The sequence below is a fragment of the Zootoca vivipara genome, chromosome 7, assembly GCF_965207765.1.
Source record: "Zootoca vivipara chromosome 7, rZooViv2.hap1.1, whole genome shotgun sequence".
NCBI lineage: Eukaryota > Metazoa > Chordata > Lepidosauria > Squamata > Lacertidae > Zootoca > Zootoca vivipara.
In genome coordinates this window covers 88,414,340-88,438,229 of record NC_142590.1, presented here as the reverse complement: position 1 = coordinate 88,438,229, position 23,890 = coordinate 88,414,340, and the positions used below count along the sequence as shown (strand labels likewise).

The 23,890-nt window shown below is 44.1% G+C and overlaps 1 protein-coding gene across 1 annotated transcript in view; it reads left to right on the top strand.

The window, feature by feature from the left end:
• Window positions 1-23,890, top strand: part of KCNQ2 (potassium voltage-gated channel subfamily Q member 2) — a 65,431-nt gene that overhangs the window by 5,710 nt on the left and 35,831 nt on the right. Inside the window, exon 3 of the mRNA XM_035122638.3 lies at window positions 18,737-18,805. Coding sequence (XP_034978529.3) covers window positions 18,737-18,805 — 69 coding nt within the window. The remainder of the gene's footprint in view (window positions 1-18,736; window positions 18,806-23,890) is intronic.

Sequence of the window (23,890 nt, the reverse complement as noted above, 5' to 3'; positions counted from 1 at the left end):
GCTGACTCTATTCAAAATCTGGGTTGAATACTTTGTTCTAACAGCTTAGCATCTAGGACTGCAGAGCAGAAAGCGTGGGAGAGCCTCAACCAATTCATCTCCAGAGACACAAAGTCTCTGTGGTTAGTCGTGTTCCTTAAATTTGCAAGCTTCAAGAGTGTCTGCAGTGAGGCCATATGTTTACAGTGCAATTCTGTTCAAGTGGCGCTTACTCACAGGGAAGTATATCTAGGATTGCAGGGAAGTATATCTAGGATTGCAGCCTTCCCTTCGTTTGCACGGACGCACATACACACAGAGCATAAAGGAGGATGGAGGTATAACTCTCACACAGAATGAAGACGCTTGCAAATAATGCCTAACAGAAAGGTGTGCATGTCTATCCTTTCTAAAAACAATCCTAATCAGTGTAGTTAAAGCTTTTCCATACCGTAAAGCAAACGATCATGTTACATTGTCCAGCACCTCCTCCTCATTTATCCTTGAGCGGCTGAATGCCAGGCTAAAAAAACGTAAGAGATAAATTGGATTTTGTCCAGTTGAGTGGCAGCTGGGTTGCTATCGGCCAGAGCGAGACGTCTGCTAGAAATAAAAACTGAGCTGCGTTCAGTCTGATTCCTGATGCGTGGCATATCCAAGCAGGCATTCTGAGTGTGTTTTTGACCACGGATGTTGTCCGATATCAGGGGCCGTGTGAAATGCAAGCGCTCACACAATGGGGCTGTTTGCACGACTTATAACCTTGATGCGATGACACCGTTTCCTAACGTGCTCTCGTGCCAAGGTCCTTGCAGGGCACAAGGTCCAGCAAGGCAGGGCTGGGTAGGGCAACAGAGAATCATCCCAGGGGCAGAAGCAGCTGGTGGGCAGGGCAAGAAGGGAATAAGCAGCCAGGCACGCTGAATGAACCGGGAATGCTCATTCACATTGTCTGGGCTATGGGCTCTCAACCTCATTTCATGTGGCTGCCAAGGCGATGAAAAAAATGGGGCAAAAGGGGGGGGTGTTCCAGACAGACAGACAGACAGACAGACAGACAGACAGAGAGAGAGAGAGAGAGAGAGAAAAGAGGGTGCCCCACCCACCACTACCTCTAGTCTTGCTCACTGGCCAGCATGTGACAGGAGGGAGGCAGCAGTAAATCACACTGAGCAAGCTGGAGTTAACTCTTTATTAGCCAAACAGGATCTGCACGGGAGTGTCAGGCCTAGTGGGCACAGCAACTGACATCTTGCCTCCATGGAACAGTTGCTGAGACTAAAGATTTTCCCTCTGACCCCCCCTCATTGCCCCCCCCCCCCACTCCCTGAGCTCTGAGCCTTCTTCTTTTGGTGGTTTCCCAGCTGGTTCCTCCCAGATTATATACAAGGAAATGTGACTCTCAATCAAATAGCCCCCCACCCCCCATTATGCAGGACTCTCCAGTACAGCACCAGATCCCTTCCTTGTGTAAGAACAAATATGCTGGCTGACATACATTTAGATTTTAATTGCTTCTGTATTACATTTCCTGCCCACCTTTTTCTCCGAGGAGCTCAGAGTAGCATATATGTCCCCCCCCCCATTTAACCCCCACAACAGCCCTGTGAAGTAGGTTTTCCTGTGGGCTCTCAATCACCAGCCTCAGCATCCTCATCCACTTCTCCCTTTTAATTACTGTATTTGATTGTTAGATGCCATAAGAACCTGAATTCCAAACACGCACAGAGTTCAATCAATCTATGTTCCTTTGCAGAACCCTATAAAAATTATTCTTTCCTCCTTGAGTCCCCCCCCCCATGGCAGCTGCAGTTCAGAGTTCATAAATGTGATCCATGCTTCGTAAACAAGGGGCCCAACAGACCTTAGGTTGGAATCCTGCACCTTGGCACCAGCCCCATGGATCAGGGTGGGTCTTAGCTCCAAGTAAACAGGGTTGTGCTGTCAGCTGGCCAGCGCTGAAACAAATCTCCCGTATTCCTAACCACCTAAAGGCACCCTTCATTTTTCGAGTTTAATTGAGATGGTTTCTACTGACAGCAGCTTAGCATTGAAGGACTCTCCAGAGTGCTCGTTCCTTGGCCAGTGGAATATTCTTGCACAGGCTGCCTAGATGAAAATCGCAGGGAATCCCCGTGATGACGCTTGGGGAGAAGAAACTCCCAGAACGAAGGATTCTTTCCAGAAGTCTCTCTAGCTGAGAAGCAGGCTGCGTCATTTCACTGCGGGCAGATGACACAATATGGCACAATATCCTGACTTGAGCTGAGCCAGGGTGGGGTGTGTGTGAGGGGTGGGTGGGTATTCCCCAGGATGCTAAACACAGCAGACCATGTCGCTTTCCACATCCCTGGTTTTCACAGCGTGCAATTCGTCCCCGGGCCAACAATGTGCAGGCTCTCTTTCATATTTAATGTGCTTATTTGGCAAACTGCGTGAAATGCCCTGCAAAAAATAGCATGAATCTATTGAGTCATGGCTGCCTTTCCTTGCCGGTTGGATGCGGGCGGGCGACCTCAAAGGTTAAACGGAGGGGTCCGATACCCGAGGTGGCATTCTAGGAGATGCTGAATATCCCTCGTGCCTCTACATTGCGTGGGGCGGGTTTTTAATAGAGTTGCAAAAGTTGGGTGCCTCCTCCTCTCTCTGCCAAGCGGTGGCAAGAGCCCATGGGGCTACAGGCCCACACTCACCCAGGGTTTCTTTGGAGAATCGAGACACAGTGGAGACTATCGTAGCTGTAAGAAATGTGGTTTAGTCACCTATTTGCACCTTCAGTCTGCATGGAACGAATCCAGATCTTACAGCTCGGTCATTTCAAGAGGGGCTTGTACCCTCTTCTGAGTTCATGGATTTTCTCAATTTTCGTGCTCCCTCAATGCCCTGTTTGGGGGAATGTCTCGTGCCACCCTAAAACTGGTGCTAATGGGGAGCAACATCTACTGCCCTCTGCTGGGGTTTTCTCCTGGTGGCTAAACCCAGCTCCACTGGGAACCGGGTTACAGGATGACACAACAGACTCTGCTGAGGGCTTTTTTTTTGGGGGGGGGGAAGGCAGCTGGTAAGCTTTGAGAGCGACACAGAAACTCTAGTGAAGGGCAATGAGTTTTGTCTTCATCCTCTCCAATTTCAGGGGGGTTTAGTTCTCTAGTTTCACCCCCCCAAAAAAAAATTCAAGCTGAAAGTTCTTTATGGAGGGCATTGTCTGTTGTTGCCCCAATCCTATGGAATTCCCTTCTTCCCTCTGCCATACAGCAAATATTACCCATCAGGTGCTTCCAACGTCTCGTAAAGATGTATCTTTTGCCCAGGGTTCCCCTGACCTATATGACTGGACCTTGATACAGGGATCCAATAAATCTCTGTTTAATTTGATTTTTATTTGCTTTTCTACGTTTTTATGCTGTTTTATTTGATTGAAGTTGCATCCTTCTTTCAATATCCATTGTTTCTATATAACTTGGTTTTCTTTATAAAACCATTAAGTGGTTTAGAAAAAGCTTTTAAATTGATATTTTTTGGCCCGGCACTGGTTTTTGGGTTTTCTGTTTTATCTGCTGCTCTTTTCTTGGCATGTGTGGTTTTTTAAGACAGGATTTAAATAGGTGACTCCTGGCGTCAGCCTCTAGTTTAACATCGCCCTTTTGTAGATGTGCCGTTTTGTGAGCCGCTTTGCTTCTTATTTTTAGAGCTTGAAAGGATCACATAAGGATTTCAAACAAGGATCAAAGGAGATCTTTGGATCCCGGCCGCTCCCGTCTTTTTAACAAAATATCCTGTTGCTCTTCTTCTTCTTCTTCTTCTTCTTCTTCTTCTTCTTCTTCTTCTTCTTCTTCTTCTTCTTCTTCTTCTTCTTCTTCTTCTTCTTCTTCTTCTTCTTCTTCTTCTTCTTCTTCTTCTTCTTCTTGTAGCTGAGTAAGATTGTCTTCCATAAACATGGTTTTAACCAGGCATCCCCAAACTGCGGCCCTCCAGTGGGGACATTGGTTTCCGGGTGGGAGTTGATCACGGTGTGGGTTTGCCAAGCGTGCCTTCCTCTTAGCATGTTTCTCCCTTGCGTCCTGAGTTCGTGTGTCTTCAAAGCCCATGGCACCTTTGGTAAAGGCTGTTCTCCAACTGGAGCGCTCGCAGGCCAGTGTTCCCCAGTTGTCAGTGTTTCTACTACATTTTTTTAGATTTGCCTTGAGACAGTCTTTAAGCCTCTTTTGTTGACCACCAGCATTACGCTTTCCATTTTTAAGTTCAGAATAGAGCAGTTGCTTTGGAAGGCGATAATCAGGCATCTGCACAACATGACCAGTCCAACGAAGTTGATGTTGAAGAATCATTGCTTCAACACTGGCGATCTGTGGTCCAAAGTATCTCTGCTCTTACGGGTGATTGCAAAGAGCTACTCACAATATGGTAGGGAGAGAGTCAGGATAGTGGTGTGAATAGGTCAGTCTTCCCCCAACCTGATGCTCTCCGGATACTTTGGAGTACAATACACTTCCGGTAGTTGGGGCTGGCAGGAGATTTAAGTAAGTCCCAAGGTGAAAAAGAGCTGTTGTGAAACTGACACCACCTCCCACTTGTTTCTGAAGTGGGAAAAGTGTCTTTCCGGTATGGGGATGGGGGAACTCTTGCCCGTTTCACCTCCACAGTGCAGACAGTCCTTTATCAATTCAATTCCCCCATCAATTAGTTGCAGCATTGCACACAGTTCTGGAGTTTAAGCAAGGTTGCGCCCAAGGATTTAGTCGCAAAAGCAAACAGGAAGGAATGACCCATGAGTCCACAGAAGTGCCTTCACAGCAGACCTGAAGTTGATGTGTGATATAAAGCCGACAAGAGCTTCTAAACACCTTGTTCATTTCGCCTCCGGAGGTGCATTTTTGGGCTTGCAGAGCTGGAGTTGAGGGACAAAGTTTTATCGGTTTCTCTATAGCTTTTCATAGGCTTTTCACAGGGATTGCATAACTTGTGGGAATGTTCAGGGATGTGGATGAGGATATATTGTTTAATATATCCTATTCCCGCTTGCGCTAGCAAGCACCAAACTTTAGCAGAGTAAAAACATTCCCCTATTGCAAAATACACAGCAGAAAAGCGTTTGTGCAGGCTTGATTTAAGCCCATAAAATAAAGTGTATCTTCCTGGTATTTTCCCCTTTTCCCCTCTTAAAAGAAAAGACACGACACAATGCTCTTAAAAGTATAAAAGATGTTTACTTACAAGCATCTCGAGGTACAGCACACTCAAGAGGTAGACTTGCTTAGGTAAAAAGTAATATATACATTGTGAAGTTCACTTATAGGAAGTGAGACTCCATCTCATCTCTCTCTGGGCTGGAAGCCTAGAGGGAGACTCACTAAGATGTTGCTTCTTAGATGTGTGTAGTCCAAGAGGTCTGGTCCAAGAGGAGGAAATGGTTTCTCGCTAGTGAATTTATCTGCCACTTCCCCAACTCATTTGCATGTGAAGGATCAGGAAACCAAGCTAGTCATGTGTTCCCACACAGTCCTCCAAGTGGACTCTCTAGGGATTGTTGTGACTTGACTGCACTTAACCCTTTGCATCCCACATAACTTACTTTCGTTGTTGATTCCCCCCTCCCCCTGGATTTGGTATCCTGGGGAGGAATTCAGTGTAACGCTAAATAAATTATTCCATCAGAATAAATAAATTATTCCATTTCAGAAGGAATGATCCCTCTGCTCCCCACCTCATGTGCTGTTCTGGGGGGTTCCCTGACCATTTTTTTGGGGGGGGCATGTGGGGTGCAGAGGAGGGGGGGGAATGTTGCATTGTGCTCTAGGTGGGACTACCTTTGAAGGTGGCTCAGAAACTAAAACTAATCCATAATGTGGCAGCTCGACTTGTGACATGGAGCAGCCAGAAGGTCCATATAACACCGGTCCTGAAGGGCCAACATTGGCTCCCAGTACATTTCCAAGCTGTGTTGTTGTTGACCTTTAAAGCCCTAAATGGCCTCAGCCCTATATACCTGAAGGAGCATTTCCACCACCATCCTGGACACTGAGGTCCAGCTCCAAGGACCTTCTGACAGTTTCCTCACTGTACAAAGTGAAGCTACAGGGAACCAGGCAGAGGGCCTTCTTGGTAGTGGCAACCACCTTGTGAAACACCCTCCAATCATACATCAAGGAGATGAGTAACTATGTAACCTTTAGAAGACATCTGAAGGCAGCCCTGTACAGTATAGGGAAACTTTTTAATGTACGATGTTTTGTTATGTTGTTATATATTTTGGCAGCCACCCAGAAGGTTAAATGCATGCGTGTACAAAAGTCATTCAGAAAATAGACTGAAACATTCTGCTCAGTTTCCATCAATGGGGTAGGACGGTGCAGAACTTCATGGAAATAAAGGACAAGCTCAACACATGACGATCCTCCCATGTTCCTCTGCTTACAACCAACCCCCCTGCCCTTTATTAATTGCAAAAAGGCAACTCCAGAGCGTTGCAAAGAGAGAGCACCTGTCCATCATATTAGAGTCCCAATCCATGCCCTGCTCCGATTCCCAATGGATATTGCATAGATGTTTCCAAAGTGATTGCGGAATTTAATTTTAGATGCACGAAAGCTACGATTTACAAAATGCCATTTAAAAATATACACCGGATGGAGGGATTCTGCATTTTTCTGTGAATTGCACACCTAGATTTTTCTCACAGTCCTCTCTGCCTGATCTTTAAGGTGATGCCAAGAAGGTCACACACTGTGGAGGTTTAAGTCTCTTCTTTGTAATTGGGATTAATAACACTTGCCTTTCAAATGAAGAGGATTAATTAATTCTTGTAAGTCACCAGAGAGCCTCTTTATTATTATAGGCAGTGATTTCATCTGTAGGAAAGCTACCTTGGTTAAATCTTTAAAAGTGTTGTAGCAGACTATAACTCAGCCACCACAGAATGGCAGAATTTGTCTTCCTGAGTTGGGCGGAGAAAGTTCTGCTCCTCCGCCGTGACCTCCCTGCCAATTTGGATACAGTAGCAGAACTGGAGGCCCCTCGACTGTCCTCGGGTCCAGTATTGGACCGTTTTGACTGGATACTCCCTGCCGATGTGGACAGATTCCTCTGAGCTGGAAGGCCCACCACTTGCCTCGTTGACCCATGCCAGTCTTGGCTGATTAGAGCGTGCCCAGACGAGGTGCGGGTCCCCCTGGGTGAGATCATCAACTTGTCCCTTGGCACAGGGACATTCCCAGGGGAGCTGAAGGAACCAGTGGTGTGTCCGGTCTTAAAGAAAACATTGTTAGATCCTTTAGATCTATCCAATTACCACCCGGTTTTGAATCTTTTGTACCTGGGTAAGGTAATTGATAGAGTGGTTGCCGAACAGTTTGTTAGGTTTCTGGAGGAAACATCGGCTTTGGATCCATTGCAGTCTGGTTTTTGTCCTGGGACCGAGACGGCTCTGGTCGCCCTAACAGATTATCTCTGTAGACAACTGGACCGAGGCGGGTCGGGACTGCTGATTCTTTTAGACTTGTCAGCAGCCTTCGACATGGTTGATCACGATCTTTTGGACCACCGCCTTGCCGATGTGGGGATTCAGGGCACAGTCCGACAATGGCTGCGTTCCTTTATCTCAGGTCGGGGACACAGGGTCGACAGAGATGTCGTTGCCGCACCCCTTGGTGTGTGGAGTGCCGCAGGGCGCAATCCTCTCCCCAATGCTTTAAAACATTTTTATGCACCCCCTTGCCCAGATTGTTCGGAGTTTCGGGCTGGGTTGTCATCAATATGCTGATGACACCCAGCTCTATCTGTTGATGGATGGCCGTCCTGCTTCGGCCCCGGACACACTGACCAGATGTCTGGAAGCTGTGCCTGGATGCTTGCGTGGGAGCCGGTTGAAGTTATACCTTTCAAAGACAGAGGTCCTCTGGCCGGGACGGCATGGGGTTGGGGGACCAACTCCCATCTCTTGCGGGGGCTCAACCTGTGCCAGTGCCTTCTGTCAAGAATTTGGGTGTAACCGTTGATGCCTCCCTATCCATGGAGGCGCAGGTTGCAGCTACTGCAAAGGCGGCATTTTTCCATCTCCGCCATATCAAGCAGTTGGTCCCTTATCTTTCCCGCCCTGATCTGGCCACAGTGATCCATGTGACGGTCACCTCCAGGCTTGACTACTGTAACTCGCTCTACGTGGGGCTGCCCTTGAAGTTGTCCCAGAAACTCCAGCGGGTGCAGAATGCCGCGGTGAGGCTCCTTACAGGGTCCTCGCCGTGGGACCACATTCACCCAGTGCATTTCCAGCTGTACTGGCTCCTGGTGGGGTACAGGGTCAGGTTTAAGGTGCTGGTGTTGACCTTTAAAGCCCTTTGCGGCCTAGGACCCTCATACCTTCCGGACCGCCTCTCCTGGTATGCCCCGCGGAGGACCTTAAGGTCCATAAATAGCAACATTCTAGAGGTCCCGGGCCCTAAGGAAGTCAGATTAGCCTCAACCACGGCCAGGGCCTTTTCAACATTGGCTCCAGCCTGGTGGAACGCTCTGTCTCATGCGACTAGGACCTTGCGGGATCTGACTTCTTTCTCCCCCTCTTTCCTTTACCTTCTGTGATGGAACCCCTATTTGGGGACTTCCCCAGCTTTTTTTCTGGTCCACATAGGACCAGTCTGGATAGTTGGCCTGGGTGAAGATTTGACGTTTTCTCCCCCCAAACAGATTTGATTCTGGGCTTCCACAGAAATAAGGCTGCATTTTAGTTGTATTTTAATCCTGTTTTTAAGTTGTATTTGAATCAATTGCTTTTATACCTGATGTATAAAAGTCTTGGCCAGGGAGGGTGGGGTATAAATAAATTATTATTATTATTATTATTATTATTATTATTATTATTATTATTAATCTAGAGTGTATACTGACACAAGAAGAGCTCTGTTGCTTATTCTACCTGGAGAATTAAAAGTATTTTCCTAAGGTCTGTCCTTCCTCCCTGCAGATACTATGGGTGCAATTCAATGTAGCGTTAAGTGGGGAATGCATGTGCAGAACAAAGTCTGCTCGGGCAACAGGAATGTACTGGGGATTCCCCTTCTGAGCAGATTTAGAGGTTATGGGGAGGGGGGAAGAGAAGGTGGGAAGTCTTGTTGTGCTTATGGACTTTGTTCCACACATGCAACAACTTAGGCCTCACTCTTAATTTCAGGGTTGTGAGTTCAAGCCCCACATTGGGCAAAAGATTCCCTCATTGCAGTGTGTTGGACTAGATGACCCTTGTAGCCCCTTCAAACTCTACAATTCTATGATTCACACTTACTACCCCCCCATGCTTTCTAGACACAGGTTTCCCTCCCAGTGTGGTCCTTCCTTTCCCTGTGAAAACTCATTCTTTAATGCTGAATCAGAACAAACAGCAATTAGGGATTTCTGCAGATTGCTGTTTGCTCCAATTCTGCAGTAAAGAGTGGACCTGTGCCTAGAAATGCAGGAAATCCAGATGAACCCTTGGTTTAATCCTGCCCTGAAGGTCTGGATTTCCTTGTGCTCAGATCTAGGATGTCTAACTTTAGTGATGCTGTTGCTTCCTTAAGGAGCAAGCTCTTCTCAGCCTATCCTGCCTCAGAAGGAAGGTGGGAGCACTCCCCCCCCCAATCAGGATTTAGCCTAGCTTTCTTTCTGACATGCTTATCTTCTGTTTGCGGGGATTTTTATGTCTTATTGTTGGAGCCCCCACCTGTAGCATGATATAGTAGAAGCCTGTCTCCTGTTTATCTCTTCAGAGAGAGCATCTAGCTCAACTTTTTATCGTTTCTGCTGTTGCTAAATATGTAAGAAAAGGTCACGAGGGATTCCAAACCAGAACAATGTTGTGTGGAGCAAAATAAGCTGTGATTAAAAATATATATATGCAAAGTAGCTCAAATTCTTTCATGCATCTGCACTGATTTTATGAGCCAGCTGAAAATTGATGAGAACACTGGGAAGAGGTGGGGTTGAAGATCTAAGGATTTGAATGTTTAAAGACAAATGCTTGCTTGACTCAAATCTTGTTCAGGGTGTGCAGAGTTGATGTACATCAGCTTAAATGCAAATGTGCAAAGTTCTGGGTGGTTTCAAATCAGATTTTTTAAAAAAATTACACCTGCCATCGTAGGCAATGTTTGAATTTCGCAGTGTGTGGTGAGCAGAATTTCTGGCGAGTTTGTTGAAGACAGCTTTCCAATTTTCACAATTTGCGGTTATAACTTCCAGTTAATTGGAGTCTTTGGGCGCTCCATCCTGGCTGAAGCTTTCATCCTTTTACAGAGATAACCGCTTTCATTCCACCCTGTTCTGCCCTCTTCCTTCGGGCCATTTAAGCGCATGCCTGAGATGTTCCAAGGGACACTTGTAAATGGTGCTCAATAGACAAGTGTGGACAAACTTGCAGTTGTGGACGTGCCCATCTTTGGTCCCCGTTAAGTGTATGTAATATGTTGAGATGCTGGGATAGAAGTTGGGACCTTTCCCATGCAACACATATGCTTTATCATTGAGCTGTGGCGCCAGGGTCTTTTGAATTTTAATAGCCTAACTATTGGGACAGTGAATGGGGTTTCCAGCTACTCACAGCTACTTAGGGCACACCTACCCTGTTCAAACCAGTTTAACAATAACATCTTCCTCACCAAGGGACTTTGGAGGCTGTAGCTCTGTTGAGGGCATGCGTTCGCGGGTTAGGAATCGCTATGATGAAATCCTCAGCCTTTCCCCCCAAACTACAGTTCTGACGATCCTTTGGAACATCAGAATTTGTAGAAAGCTGATGTCAGATGGTAGCTGATGCTGCGTAGATGTGGTCATGGTGGCACCCTGATGGCTTTGAGAGGAAGAGTACTCCTTTGGGGAATCTTAACATTGGCTTCATGCACCAAATCTGCTGTAAGTGGGCAGGTTTTGCTCATTCTTATGGTCTTTATTGATGTTGGAACAGCAGAGGGGTGTAATAAAGGAGATCATTTTGGAGGGTGAGGTTGAATTGGCCTTGGGCAACAGTTTGTTGATCGGCTCACTTACAGGAATCCTTTCCTCTGCTGTAACCTTACTGCGGTTTGTTCTTGCATGTTCTACATCAGTAGTGGGGAAACCTATGGTCTGCAGGCCTAATGCGGTCCAATAGTGGTCCTAAATTGGCCTGTGAGGCTGTTTTACCCAACCTGTAGCTAGCTACCTGATGCCCTATGTGATGTCACGTGTGGAGCAGGCAAAGTCTTGGCTGCCACAGGAGCATAAAAAATGCGCTCCTGATTTTTCATTGGCACCCAACACACCCACCCCAATTGCTCATAATCCAGAAACAAGTTTTGAGGCAAAAACTAGTGTGCATCACGACAGATGGATTTATGTGTTTAAAATATTATGCTGAATCTAGGCCCCTTTCAGAGTTTACCTGCTCGATGGAACTCTCTTAGCTCATGTGCTAATTTTCTTCGTTCTGTTTCTTTTCTTCCCACCTTCCTTTTTTTAAAAAAACCTTTGGTTTCTCCCATTTTGGTTTCTCCTGTCCTCTTTTTTTCTTACCCCACCTTCCCCCCCCTTTTTTGAAAACACTCGAAACCTAAAGCTCACAAACGCAAACCTATGGGGCGTCCAGGTATGGAGATGCATGTGGATTGAAGTCCGTGTGTCATGTTGCTCCTTGTGGTCTTTCTGTTTTGTTTTGTTGGGAATGAACCCTGCTAAGCTTGGTTTTAGACACATGAAAAGAGAGACCCTCTGCACAATGCAGGCGACAAAGCCACATAGCCAGGCACCGACACCTACATAATATTACGATTCTGTGCACCTTCTCTGCAAAACGTATCAGATATCGCTTTGCATAGAAAAATGGGTCGAGAAATGGCTCTTTCAAATTAAGAAGAAAACTGGTGAGTACGGAGGGCTGAACGAGTTTGTCTTTTCCCAGCAAACGTTTTAAGCACCCTGTGTTTATACATCTACAAATGGTGACTGGGTTTCCCTAAAATCTAGGGGAGAACTGGATCTTCACCATTAACCTGGCCTGTGGCTGTATGAATAAGCAGACACTGCTGTGAGGGCAATCCTGCTTTATAACTGGGCACAGTGCTTCGCACCAGTCCTTTTAAGTGTGTTTTACATTTTTGTCAGTTGATGGCTTTCTATAGCACTCCTGCTGTTTCCTCCTTCCTCCTCTGCATTTCCTTTATCTACTAACCTCCTCCCTGCCTCCAACACAATCTTCACATCCTCTTATTTCTGTCCTCTATGCAGCCACTGAATGCCGGGAACTACCCTATAGCCATTGGTCCATAGAGCCTAATACTGTCTACTCTAGCTGGAAGCAGCTGTCTGGCATACTGGAAAAGCCCGCTGCCTGAGATTCTTTTTAATGAGAGTTGCCAGGCAGTGGACCTTCTTACTGTGTCTTTTCGGGCCTAACTACATGTTACTCTAAATGTGTCATGTGATGTAATGTCAAGGTTCTCAAAATCAAAACCAACTGCATGGGGATCTGTATTGGGCCAAAATCCATGCAGTGGTGTTTTAATGCATCCACCTATCTGCTGCAATTTGAAAATAATCATTCTCCCCCCCCCAATAAATATTACATAGGAATTAAGGGTTGATTGGTCAGGAGCATCTCACAGCCTGAGATTTCAGGGCCCCAAACTGAGACCAAGGGGTGGCCCCAGGGGCTGTCACGGGAGGCGGACCCTGGTGATGTCATGGACAATCCTTCTATGTGTTCCCTCCCACCACTGAGTCCTGGAGATGGAGGTTAATTGGGGGAGGGAGCGGTGGAGGTCAGAACTGCTCCCCAAGACACACAATAATTTACAGCCAGCTCCTACCAGTCTGAAGCTTGGAACTGCACACATAGTTTGCTTAATATATACATTTTTAAGGTATTATCTATGTCACCTGGTTATTCAAACCCTCCCCTTGCCACTTGGAGGGGAACAGGCAAACCCGGTGACTTCAGACCAGCGCCGGAGGAGGTCTGACAACTCTAATAGCAATAATTTCAAAACTCCTACTGGTGTCAAAGAGAGATTTTGCCTCTCTATCTCTATTTACCATGCCCCGGGGCGGAGGATTAAATTAAAAAGCAAAGTTGTGTAAAGCGGAATGTATAAAGTAGCAAACAGATGGACCTCCATTAAAACTGGTCCTTATTTCTAGTCCGCCAGAAATTCACTTCCTTATTATTAGGTTCTGTGCAGCTGGGATAATGTATAAAGACTTGATTTTGGGGGGTGTGTGTCATCTGGATTGGGTGGTATTCAGCTTTTACTCACCGTTGACCTATTGAAATTAATGGACCCAACTTAGTCATGTTCATTAATTTCAACAGGTCTGTTTTGAGTAAAAGTTGAAGGCCACTCATTTATTTTGTTCCATCCCATAAAGCTGGATATCAGTGGTGTTTAGGGTTGCCAGACTCAATAGTGGACAGGACTTCTGTGCCTTTAATTGCCTTGAGTCTGGAAACCTTAAAGAGAAACCAGCAGACCCTTTGCTTGGAAATTAAACAAAGGGTCTTCTGGTTTCTCTTTAAGCTTTCCAGATTCAAAAGAGAGCAGGGCAATTAAAGGTGCAGAAGTCCTGTCCACTATTGAGTCTGGCAACCCTAGTGGTGTTTGGGGGCCGGGGAATGCTGTAATCAGCACAACCCCACGTAATTCATTGCCATTGAGGTGATGTAGAACTGCAAAGTGGGAAGTGGGATTTTGGTTGCTTCCTTGGCACCTTGGTAATGTTTGAATTGGATCTACACCTTTGGTCATGAAGGAAAGATGGGTGATACAGGTAGCCAACAGCTTCTGGCAACATGGGACAATTTTTTCTTTAAAAAATCTGCCTACCAATGTACCTATCTTTCTCTCTTCTCACATCTCACTCGCCCTTTCACTTTTCTTTTCTTAATCCTTTTCTGTTTGAATGAAGACAGATGTAATATTTGTAATTTAAGACCCAGTGGGCTATTCTCACCAAAATATAAACCCTGCTTTGCAAAGAACATAGTGCAGTGGTGCCTTGGTTCTCAAACGCCTTGTTTCTCAAACGCCTTGTCTCTCAAATACCTTGTCTCTCAAATACCTTGTCTCTCAAATACCTTGGCTCTCAAATGCCTTGGTTCCCAAATGCCTTGGTTCTCAAATACCTTGGCTCTCAAATACCTTGGTTCCCAAATGCCTTGGTTCTCAAATGCCGAAAACCCAGAAGTAAGTGTTCCGGTTTTCAAATGTTTTTTGGAAGCTGAATGTCTGATGTGGCTATTGGCTATTGTTTCCAGGGCGCCTGCACCAACCAGAAGCTGTGCCTCAGTTTTCAAACTTTTTGGAAGTCAAACGGACTTCTGGAACGGATTAAGTTTAGCGCCTTAATTTTTGCTATTTATTTTGCGTTTTTGTTTTTGAGGCTTTTTTTGGTTAATTTGTTTTTGTGGCTGTGTGGATGATAATTTTTTATCATCTACAATACTGTCTTATTTATTTTATAGTACATTGATTATTTCCTTCATTTTATGGACCAATGGTCTCGTTAGATAGTAAAATTCATGTTAAATTGCTGTTTTAGGGGTTGTTTTTAAAAGTCTGGAATGGATTAATCTGTTTTGCATTACTTTCTATGGCAAAGGGGCGCCTTGCTTTTGGAACGCTTTGGTTTTGGAACAGACTTCCGGAAAGGATTAAGTTTGAGAACCAAGATACCACTGTAGATGTACATACATTCCAGCCCTGGATCAGGGCTGTCTAGGATTAGGTAGGTTGTCTGTTTTTCCCTTTTAAGCAGCAAATGTACATCCTCTTGTTTCTATGTCCATCCTGCCGCCTGTTTAAAAAATAAATAAATCACTTTTTGGGGGGGCAAAGCTAATCCAGTTGCTTTGTCCCCATTTCCAAATATTACATCTGTCTTTCTCCTCGCCTTTCTCTCCGGTAGATGTTAGTGGCTTCATTGGTGCAACTCACTTTAGGTAAGGTCGCAACCCGTTCGTAGGTTGTGCTGCAACAGTCGATGAGCCTTGCACCATTTTAGCCACTTCCATCTGCCAGGAGCAGCCGTGTTCCTCTCTCTGCATTGTTTTCCCCGCTCTAAAATGGGTAAGTAGCTGTGCTCATCCCACAAAATATATGCGCAGGAGTAGGAGGCAGCTTCCTATTGACATTGTACGAATAGTCTTCAAAATAGCCTTGCACCTGGCTCTGATTTCCATTCCTTCACAACCTTTCTCCACTCTGAACTCTTTCTTTGAGCTGCTCTCCTCCACCCACCCCCCTCTCCCCCCCCTCTCCCCTGCCCTTGGAGCTGCTTCTTGTGTAACAAATAAAATTAACCCTTTGTGGTGTGTGCACGTGTGCATTTGTGGGAGTGTGTATTGTTTCGTTCAACCCATTCTTGTGTTTTTTGTGTACGGTATCGTTAGCTGATCGCTTTGAGGCATGGCCCAGTGTTACTGACCTTCCCTTAATGATGTGTGTGCTTCTCAGTAATTAGCCACCTGTGTTTCCCTTTTGCTATGGGCAGTGAGCAACTGGTATCCTATTTTACACGCTACTGCAGTCGAAGAGCAGGTTGTCCATCTTAATGACGACTTTTAGCTTCCCATGAGTGATGTGCATAATGAAGTCAATGAACCAGGCAGGAATTCGAAGACTTGATTGTGTTGGGCTGCATGCACTGTGTTTTCATCCTGATGGTTTAAATCTTTGTGCCTCGTTATTTAAGTGAAGCATGCTCCTTTCCAACAAGGTGACACCTCTTCCGGAAAAAGAGAGGGTATTAAAATATCGCTGAGTCCAAGCATGCAACGACAGAGCTGTCCAGGCTAAATTAAAAACAAGAGAGCTCTTGGGCATGTTGTCTCTCTTCCCACATTAATTTTTGAGGGATGCATCAAAGCCTTGAATTATGTAAGGCAATAACGTCCAACTTGGCAAATTTGATGCTTTCCATGTTTTGGTCTGCGCAATAAAATCAATATTGGGAATGGTGAACATGAGCATTTTTGCAAGGGAACTGAAGCAAAAAAAAAAAAAATCTGCTTGAGAACTGCCCCTCAAAACCCTTCCCAATTAATTTCTGCCTGAAAATAATGTATACTCAGGGCTTTTTTTTCCAGCCGGAACTCACCGGAACTCAGTTTGGGCACCATTGCTATTCTAAGAGAACGAGGGAGGTGTTCATGGTGAGTTCCGGCACCTCTTTTTCTAGAAAAATATAGCACTGGGTATACTGTATTACTAATACTGGATTCCAGTCTACACTTATTGTCACATATCTGGATTTCTACAACCTGTTTTGCCCTGATTATGGCCAGAATTAGTTTTATTAGCAACAAGCAGAAGCGGGGAGAGAGGACTTCAGTCCAACTATGTAGCCCAGCAACCACCAGTAAAGACCCAGTGCTGCCAGTAAGAAGGAAGGCCTCAGGCTCTGTTGCTTGGCAACCACTAGTTGCCAAGGCCACTACAGCCCATATTTTCTAGTTTCAAGGCAGAGTTTCCGTTCTTTACCTTAAGAGTCAAACCACACATTAAGCACTTGTAAAAATATAAGAAGAGGGCTGCTGGATCGGGCCAAAGACTGTATTATTATTATTATTATTATTATTATTATTATTATTATTATTATTATTATTTTCATTTCTATGCTGCTTTAGATTGTGAAGAAAACATCTCAAAGCGGTTGACAACACATTGAAACATCCCATAAAACCACCCAGAATAAAACAAATTCAAGCTTTCAGGAAAATATTTCAGATCTTTCTCTAAGGGGCATTCTGCTTTCTCCATATTTATTCACTGACTTAATTTATAGAGCTGCCCCATAGCAGAAGTACTCTAGGAAGCCAGTGTAGTGTAGTTGTTAGATTATCTAGTCCAACATTTTGTTTTTGGATATGCTGCTTATGCCTCTGCGAAGCCCACAAGCAGGATATGAATACAACACAGTCCTCTCCTGCAATTATCCCATAGCAACTGCTAGATTGTAGAGGCAGCATAGAGATAGCATGACTTCTAGCCTTTGATAGCCTTATCAAATGCATTGGTCTAACCCCCTTTTAGAACTATCTGATTTGGCGGTCATTACTATATCTAGTGGGACGCAGGTGGCGCTGTGGGTTAAACCACAGAGCCTAGGGCTTGCTGATCAGAAGGTTGGTGGGTTCAAATCCCTGTGACAGGGTGAGCTCCTGTTGCTCGGTCCCTGCTCCTGTCAACCTAGCAGTTCGAAAGCACGTCAAAGTGCAATTAGATAAATAGGTACCGCTCCAAGTAGGAAGGTAAACGGCATTTCTGTGCGCTGCTCTGGTTTGCCAGAAGTGGCTTTGTCATGCTGGCCACATGACCTGGCAGCTGTACGCCAGCTCCCTCGGCCAATAACGCGAGATGAGTGCCGCTATCCCAGAGTCAGTCATGACTGGACCTAATGGCTAGGGGTCCCTTTACCTTTACTATATCTAGTGTTATGAGAGAAGTAGAAAAATACCTACCCTCTTTCTCCACACAATGCATAATTCCCCTTAATCATGTCTCCCTTTATTCTCATTTCCCCGCTCAAACCCTGAAGCCCCAGTCTTGCAGCCTTTCCTCACAGGAGAATGCAGCTCCGTCTTCTGTTTCCCCTCGATTTGGGGGTGAAGGAAGCCCCAATTGTTATTCTGATTGGGAAGAGGTGAGGCTTAATCTCTCCCTCCCCAGCTATGATCAGGAAGAAAATGCTCCCCCCCCCACATAATACATGGAGATAGTGTTTAGTAAAAAAAAAAAAGGTGTGTTGAGTGTAACATGTAGTTTGGCCCTCAGAGCTCTGAATAAGAGTGCAGGCAAAACTACAGCTGATTCCAGCCCTGATGTAGTCTTAATGTAGAAGCCAGATGTCATAAAAAATACCATTTGAGGACTCTGTAGGTTCCATCCTCAACACTTGAAGACTCTTTTCTTTATCACACTCAATCCTATGGACACCACCAGGATTCTGTCAGCCTTGAAGTCCAAGGAAGAGCTTAGGAGGCTTAGGCGGAAGGAAGCTCCAGAGGCCAAATGGACCCCCGAGGCAACTGTCATGTAAAGGGCATAGCTGCCAAGTCTCCTGTATTCCCTGGGAAATCCCCGTTTTTCCAGCTGTTCCTAGCTGAAAAAACGGATTTTTTCCTGGTTTATTCTGGTGCGGCGGCCATTTTGGAACTGGGCGGAGCATGCTCAGAAGCGACTTTTGATGCTGCTCTTCCCAGTTCCAAAATGGCTGCAGTGCGACTTCTGGCGCGGCCCATTTTGGAACTGGGCAAAGCAGCATCAAAAGTCACTTCTGAGCATTCTCCGCCCAGTTCCAAAATGTCGGCAGCGCTACTTCCGGTCTGCTACTTCCGCCCGGTCCCTTATTTCTCCGACAGCAACTTGGCAGGTATGGTAAAGGGAAGGCTCTGAAAACTGAGGACAGGGTGGGAAAGCTTCGCTGTCAGCCGTGCCTCCTGAGAAACAGCAGTGTGACACACCGCTGACTGCTGTGTTCAGGTTTAATTAATCCTTGCTGTCCTCCTCCTCTCTTCAGGAGTTTAAAGCCAAGAGAATAGGGGGATAGCCTTCCCCATCCCCATTTTGCTATTTTTATCTCAACCCCCCCCCCCACGCTTTTGGGGTGCCTAAGCTATTAAAAGCTGTCTCTCTCCTTCTGTACTCCCAAGGCAGACTTGCAGGGGAGGGAAGGAGTTTCAAGAACAAGAAGTTGAAATGCTCGGCTTCTTGTCTCAGTCTGAATTTTCCTCCTCTCATTTCTCCTTCTTCCGTTTTAGGCTCATCCCGCCTTTGAACCAGCTGGAGCTGCTGAGGAACCTGAAGAGCAAATCTGGACTGACTTTCAGGTGAGTTAGAGGGTCGTGGATCCAGCCCACTCCCCCAAAGAAAGTGTCATAGGCAACACTAGACTCCTTCCACAGGCACCCTTTATATGTGTTATGTGAACATGCAGTGTGTGTGTGTGTTAGGACTGGGCGATGTATTGATACATCATCCAAAATTGGTTTGAAGTCCACATCATGCTAACGGTTTCATAATACAGTGGAACCTCGGTTTATGAATACCTCGGTTTACGATTTTTCAGTTTACGAACGCCGCGGACCCATCTGGAACGGATTAATTCACTTTCCATTACTTTCAATGGGAAAGTTCGCTTCAGTTTATGAACAGACTTCCGGAACCAATTACACCCATGCTTTGGGTTAAGTACGCTTCAGGTTGAGTACTCCGCGGACCCGTCTGGAACGGATTAATCCACTTTCCATTACTTTCAATAGGAAAGTTTGCTTCAGTTTATGAACGCTTCAATTTAAGTACTCCGCGGACTGTCTGGAACAGATTAATCCACTTTCCATTACTTTCAATGGGAAAGTTCGCTTCAGTTTATGAACGCTTCAGTTTATGAACAGACTTCCGGAACCAATTGTGTTCATAAACCGAGGTACCATTATTCATCATGGTCCTGGAAATATTACTGAATAGACTAAGAGACCTATCGACAATCAGAGGTATTAAAGTCGGTACAAAACAATTTAAAGTGAAAGCCTTCGCAGATGATTTAGTTTTAACATTGGAAAATCCAAAGGAAAGTGTTGCAGAAGCAATAGAAGAAATGGAGAAATTTGGCCAACTTGCAGGATTTAAATTAAATAGACAAAAAACAAAGGTTATGGCAATGAATATGGCGAAAGAAGAAAAACAGGAATTACAGTTAAAATATGGATTCGACGTGGCTAAAAAAGTAAAATACCTGGGAATATGGATGACAGCAAAGAATATTAATCTTTATAGTGATAATTACGAACAAGTATGGAGAGAAATAAAGAAAGACCTGGAAAGATGGACTAATATGAAAATGTCATTCCTAGGAAGAATTGCAGCAATAAAGATGAATATATTACCTAAGATGTTATTCCTATTTCAAACTATACCTGTTGTGAAGGGTACAAGGCAATTTCAAGAATGGCAAAAGATCTTGTCAAGATTTGTCTGGCAGGGGAAAAAGCCTAGAATAAAGCATAAAATTTTGGTAGATAAGAAAGAAAGAGGCGGATTCGCTCTACCAGACCTGAGACTTTATTATGAAGCATCTTGTATCTGTTGGATAAAAGAATGGATAACTCTAAAGAACACGGACTTGCTAGATTTGGAAGGTTTTAATAATAGATTTGGATGGCATGCATATTTATGTTATGATAAAAAGAAATCTCATACAGGGTTTACGAACCATGTGATAAGAAGATCTCTGTACGAGGTGTGGGAAAGAAATAAAAGGCTGTTAGAGACCAAAACACCATGGTGGGTTTCACCAGTGGAGGTATTAACAGTTAAGAAAGTAAATATGGAGGGGAGGCGGGCCACGTATGAGGAAATCTTGACAAAAACTGAAAAAGGATGGAGATTAAAACTTTTTGATGAAATCAAAGGAGTATTAACAGGATGGATAGAATATCATCAAATAAATGGCGTGCTTAGAGAGGACAGAAAAATAGGTTTTGAGGACAAAAGATCCAAATTTCAAATAGAAGTGCTAGAAGGCAAAACAAAGCTTTTGGCAAAAATGTATGATCTGTTGTTAGAGTGGTATACAAAAGATGAGTTAACAAAAGAGGTGATGATCAAATGGGCAAAGGACCTTGGGCATAATATTGAATATGACGCGTGGTTGAAATTATGGAATCAAACCTTAAGATTTACAGCATGTACTGCCTTAAAAGAAAATGTATATAAGATGATGTATAGATGGTATTTAACCCCAGTTAAATTAGCTAAAATGTATAGAATGAGTGATAAAGTATGCTGGAAATGTAAGGAGAGAGATGGTGAATTTTATCATATGTGGTGGACATGCGAAAAAGTCAAAAGATTTTGGGAAATGTTATATAATGAATTGAAAAAGATGTTTAGATATACTTTTCCAAAAAAACCGGAAGCATTTTTGTTAGGAATAATGGGAGGAGAGATTAGAAAAGAAGATCAAATACTGTTTATGTATGCAACAACCGCGGCTAGGACTTTGCTAGCCCAAAAATGGAAAGTACAGGAATTACCTACAATTGAGGAGTGGCAGACAAAAATGATGGACTATGCTGAACTTGCTAGATTGACTTGCAAGATCCGTGACCAGGGGGAGACAGGGTTTCAAAAGGACTGGAGTAAATATGTGGACTACATGGAGAAAAACTGTAGATCGTTAAAAACTCTCGCAGGATTGAAATAAATCCTACGAATTGATCAATAAGTTAAAAAGGAACTGCAAAAAAGAGATTTAATAAGAAACCCGTATGAAGGGAGGGGGGGAAGTCATAGCTCGGCGGAGCATGGTAAAAGATGAAAACATAAGATGTTTGGTATAAAAGATTGGTTTTTTTTATATTAATTTGTCAAATTTGGAAAATGGAATAAAAATTTATTTTTTTTAAAAAAAACATAAACCGAGGTACCACTGTATTTGACATGGCGACGTATCACGAATCACAACGTGTCTGTGCACTATGTAACAAATCGTGATAAGGGAAAAACCGTGAAGCCGGTCACCCCTTCTCTCATGATTCCTGCCGGCCCTGTACAATAAAATAACAGTTGTAACAATATGTCAAGGTAAGTAAAAATGTATCCCTTTTAAGACCCTTAATTAGAAGCAGTTTCTGGGACATTGCCCTGTTTGTCTCTACATAGTAAATCCTTCTTTCAGACAATGTGATACATCAGTATATTGTCATGTTTAGCTGGCGATATACAGTGGTACCTCAACTTATGAACTTAAAAACATTTTGATTGTTTTCTAAGGGAGTCTAGGGAACATGCATTTCTTAATTTACAAAAATCTCACGCCCCCATGATCTTTCTGAGCTGTCCCAAAGAGGAGAGGTTTAAATGCAGAAATGTGTTTTCTTTCCGACCGGAGGTTCTGGTGGAAGAACCTAGCTGCTATCTAAATTCCCTCTACAGTGGTACCTCGGGTTACAAACACTTTGGGTTACAGATTCTGCTAACCCGGAAGTAGTGCTGTGTTTCTCCGAAAATAAGCCATACCCCGAAAATAAGCCATAGTGATAGGTAGTTTAACCTTGTAGGTTGAACTGTACCATACTTAATTAAAAAAAAAAGACATCCCCTGAAAATAAGCCACCGTGTTGTTTTTTTGAGGAAAAATAAATATAAGACGGTGTCTTATTTTTGGAGAAACACGGTACCTCGGGTTAAGAACTTTGCTTCAGGATGAGAACAGAAATCGCGCGGCAGCAGCGGGAGGCCCCATTAGCTAAAGTGGTGCTTCAGGTTAAGAACAGTTTCAGGTTAAGAACGGACCTCCGGAACAAATTAAGTTCGTAACCAGAGGTACCACTGTATTTGATTCCTATGGGATGGCCAACAAAGAAAAGAACTAAAATGAATACACTTTAAACCATGGACTATTGACTTTACAAAAATTCCCAGCCATGACCTGGAAATAATATTCATTTCCCAGCTTCTGAAGAATTTCAGAATAAATCCTATGACTTTTAGGCCACAATTGAGTTTCTTTCTCTTGACCTCCATATGTGAACCATATGTTACTTTTCCTGAGTTTGCAAATGTGTGGCAAGTGTATGTCTGACCTTGCTTGTGGCTTCAAAACACTGACTTGACACAAATATAGCTTAGGTAAAAACAGATTGCAAGGGGTAAAGATCAGCCGGCTTCTTAAAAAAGAAGAAGCGTGGATATAACTCATGTTTTCATATTAATATACTTCCATGAGATTATAGCAATGAAGACTTTAGTTAAGAGGTACAGTTTATTAAACTGGTTCTTCAGGAAAGTTAAGGAAGCCGAAATAATGATGCATTAAGGAAAAGTTTTGTTTTTCTGCCAAAGTCTATTACAATATTGCTAAGAGAGTTACCTCAACTAGGAAAATAAAAAGAAGAGAGTATAATTGTTTTTGGGTTTTTTTAAGGATAGACACAAACTTCAGCAGGTGCCAAATTAATAATTAGCTGAAATAATGTGTTTTCCCCCAATGTGTTTTTTTTCAAGGGCAGTCTATCTCTGTGAGTCTCCTGACATTCCTTTGAGAGACATTTCACTTGAAAACCAGAACTCTTGGCAGCTCTTGGTTGAAACAGGAAACTATATAGAACTATCGCCATTGAAGAAAATGCATTGGCGATATGCATTGGGAATTTTTATTTGCTATAATATATTCTCTGTTTGAAATCAGTTTTTGACTCTTCTCTCCTTTGGCCTTCCTTCATTGCTTGAAGCAATTTCTGTTTTTGTGCAGGGCGATTTTGGAGTGTTTTATTGCACATATGCCACCTGTCCTCTTTCCACCAAAGATTTCTTGAAAGTTTTCTTCTAAAACTTTACAAATTCTATATTCTCTTTTTGAGGGGGGAGGGAAGCAGAGCTCACCCTGAAGTGACTGTGACTTTGACGATGTCTTCTTGATTCAGTCCACAAGACTGTGTAATCCAGACGAGGCCACCTCTAACATGTTAAGTGTTGCTCTGTCTGTCTGGTCCATAAATTCATGGATTATTCTCTTTTTCTGTGTGACTTTGTTGGGAGAGCGAAGTTTCTATGTTGCAAGTGCATCACACAGAAATGTGGATCAGTCTTAAATGGAGCTATTTTCAAGCTGTTACATGAAAGCGTGAGCGTTAGAGGGAACAGCTCCCTTGTGATGTTTCTAGCCTGGTATACTGAGAAGGAGCATGACTCTATTAAAAAACAAAAACAAAAACCAGTCACCTTGATCCAACCCCATGGTTCAAAGAGTCTGATTCTGAAATGTGCTTCAATCTTTTGTTTCAGTCTTGTTTTGTGCGCAAGTAGCGACTCGCTGGGCGGGATGGAGCCGCAGTGCCAGTTTCCAGATGGCTACCTGTTGCCTACCGGGTGAGAGAGGAGGAAGGGCAAAGCGGCGGGGAAGTTGGTGTGGT